Source organism: Aplysia californica, unplaced genomic scaffold (assembly GCF_000002075.1).
Source record: "Aplysia californica isolate F4 #8 unplaced genomic scaffold, AplCal3.0 scaffold00438, whole genome shotgun sequence".
NCBI lineage: Eukaryota > Metazoa > Mollusca > Gastropoda > Aplysiida > Aplysiidae > Aplysia > Aplysia californica.
In genome coordinates, this window is record NW_004797708.1 from 663,626 (window position 1) to 666,805 (window position 3,180).

General features: G+C 42.6%; 1 protein-coding gene across 2 annotated transcripts in view; it reads left to right on the forward strand.

Annotated features, from left to right (window-relative positions):
- Positions 1–3,180, forward strand: part of LOC101857969 — a 31,197-nt gene that overhangs the window by 17,212 nt on the left and 10,805 nt on the right. For both annotated transcript variants that reach the window (XM_005104848.3, XM_035971453.1), the window contains exons 2-3: positions 815–956; positions 2,454–2,708. In XM_005104848.3, the coding sequence (XP_005104905.1) occupies positions 824–956; positions 2,454–2,708 (388 nt within the window). In that variant the 5' untranslated portion in view covers positions 815–823. The remainder of the gene's footprint in view (positions 1–814; positions 957–2,453; positions 2,709–3,180) is intronic.

The following is a 3,180-nucleotide window of genomic DNA, read 5'->3' on the forward strand; positions in this document are numbered from 1 at the left end:
AGAGACACACACACACACACACACACACACACACACACACACACATCTCCCGGGTCTCCTGCCTTCGCAACTTGACAAACTCTACGATGCTGCAAGAAGGAGACCTCAGTGTGTCTCCCGAATGATGAAGGTCCTTCTTTTTTAAATCTAGTATCTCTGTCTGTCAGCTGGGATGTTACATCCTACTTGGCCTGGGGTTTGTTTAAATAAGTTGGTGTTTTACGCTGCCATCGACACAATTTAGATCATTTAGAAGGCAGGCTTCAACACTGTCTATCAGAGACAATCCGGACTGAGAGGGATATAGCGTCCCAGCAGATAAATTGAGATACTGGACAAAAATCCCCCGCCCCCCGCACAAACACACACACACACACACACACACACACACTCGGGAATCGAACCCGGGTCTCCTGCGTGCGCCGGCAAAATATCTAACGACTACACCACAGACACTGGACAGCCTGAACCTGACAGTCCGAAGCAGCCCGCCTCCTATAAGTTTAAATTCTTTTTCTCGAAGCAGGGGTAAATAATTGGTCGCTTTTAAACACAAGGGGGCTATCCCAATAAATGCTATTTTGAGAAAATCAAAGTTAAAATTTTGGGACCCTTATTCAGTCTCTTTAAAAGACAAGGAGAGTTTTCTTTATAACCAAACACATATTTTAACCAGTGAAACCAAACTTCTCCTATAGTATAGGTAGGGCAATGCCCACTTTTGGTGTAGGTCTGGATTTCTGGAAACCCCCGAAATCTGGGTTAGCCCGCTTGTCCTTAAAAAACGACCAATTGACAATGACATTTTTTTCAGTTTGACATCATGGCGTCTGATCTTCTTGACCTGGAGCAGTTGGTCAAGGATTTTGCCGAGGATTTTCTCGACTCGGACCAGAAGAAACACGCAGATCTGAAGACTCCAGAAATCAACTGGGACCATATGAACGTTCATTACGGTAAGACACCTAACGTAAAAAACCCTAAAGAAAATACCATTTTTGTTGTAGAGTTAAAAATTGAAAATTATCAGGCTAGTATTTAGTAGTATTAGTAGTATCCTCAGAGCAGCTCCTTGTCCTCCTACACGACATTTGGAAATCTGAACAAAGCTATCTTATGTTTCTCTCTGTGTTTCTAACAAAATGACTTGGGACCAAAAATCTGTTTGTGTCAAGATTTCTGAAGGACCGACGTACAGTCAAAGTTTTGAACAACACTTATAGTCACCTGTCCAAGACAGTCATTTGAACAACCTCCCCCCCCCCCCCATCCCATGCGGCCTTTTTTTTACACTGTGTCAACATTTCTGAAAGCCCTCTGAAAGCGGCTTTTTTCCCCTTTCAATGGCACCATCAAAGATGTCCACCTGTCTAGGATAATCACTTTTCTTCTCGACAATGGGTGGCTGTCTTGGACAATTTGGATTGTACAGTCAAAATTGGCAAAGACAACCACTCATTGTCAAAGAGAAAAGAGGCCGTCATAGAGACATAGGTGGTCATATTAGTCTCTGAGATAGTGTCATTATATTGTGAAATAAATGGAAGAGGGGAAATTGCAAGTGGTCTTTTTGTACAGGTGACTGTCTTGCACAGGAGGACAATAGAGCAGGTTTGATTTATGATATTATATTTGAGAACTCCCCCCTCCCCTTAAACAACCTAATAGTGTTGGTAGTGGCGTTAAACCTATACCATTTCAACATTTTTCACCCCCTCCCCCACCTTCCCTTGGGTGCGGGGATTAAACCTCAGCTCAGTCCGACGTTGTGTCCCTGTGAGAGGCACTTTACTACACGAAATTCCCATTCAGCTCTGTCCTTTCGGGGATGAAAGTTAAACTTGGAGGTCCTGTCTCTTAAATAACATAATAGTGTTGATAGAGACGTTAAACCCCTACCATTTCACCATTTTCACTGCCTCCCTTGTTCCTGACTGTGTGTTTTCTGCTGCACCTCTTTTGCAGATATTGCATAGGCTTCCTTTTGAGAATAGAATTGTGTACAAGTTGGCCACCCTATGTCAAAAATGCATGAATGATAATACGACATCATATTTATCAGATCTGTTGAGATTATACATTCCAACTCGCAGTTTAAAGTCATCAGCTCACAAAAAAGAAATTTCTTTTACCATCTACGAAATTTGAAACATGGGTGAAAGGGCATTTGAATATCAGGGCCTCAGAATCTGGAACGCATTGCCAAGTACTTTAAGATAGATCAAATCCTTTGATTCATTCAAATGCCAGCTGACGTCGTTTCTGTTTTTAAATTAATAAGATGAGTATTTGGAGTGATTTTCTTTTTAGCCAGAATACAACGTTTTAAGCTTCTATTTTATTATATTGTAAAGCGCTCAGAACCTGTGTACTTTAATCTGGGTTGAGGCCTATTATTATTATTATTATTATTATTATTATTATTATTATTATTATTATTATTATTATTCCAGGGGAGACAACCTACGACAAATCCAGAGACCGACCCAAACCTCAGGCCCATGTGTTGTTTAGCGCCAAGTTCTCCAACAGCACGCCCAAGCCACAGACGTACGCCCTGCGCACAGAGAGGCGGACACGCTCTGTGTGTAGCATCACTTTCCTCAGGACCTTCACCTTCGGGGCCAGTGTCCAGATCAAACTGACCCCACCCAACCCGGTCATAGAAGCGAACACAGGGTTCAAGTCCGAGGTGTCCAAGCATAAAGGTAGGAAATCGTCCTTTTAGAGCCAGATCCCCGTATCATGATTTTGGCGCGAACATTTTTTTTCGCCAATCGAAAGCACGTATCATGGGCTTCTTTTCTGTATAAGTTGCGTTGAGTTCCCCGCCTTAAATCGTTATAAAAAGCAAATAACTGTTTCGCTTTACTTCCAAATTAGCTCATCTTGAGATGCGCGGAATGGATTTCAATATTGTTACAACTTGGATGACGCAACAAGAATTACTACGGAACAGACAGTAAAGCCAAGAATTCCTAAATCGCGTCTTCATCATTGCCTTTCTCACCCTGCACCAGGGTATAGGCCACGGACAAACACCCTCCACTTTTCTCTATCCTGGGCTAGCCTCTTGATGTTATTCCATGTCTTCCCACTTTTCTGTACATCGATTTCTGGGATTCTTCTCCAGGTTCCACGAGGTCTTCCCCTTGATCTCTTGCCTTGTGGGTTCCAATC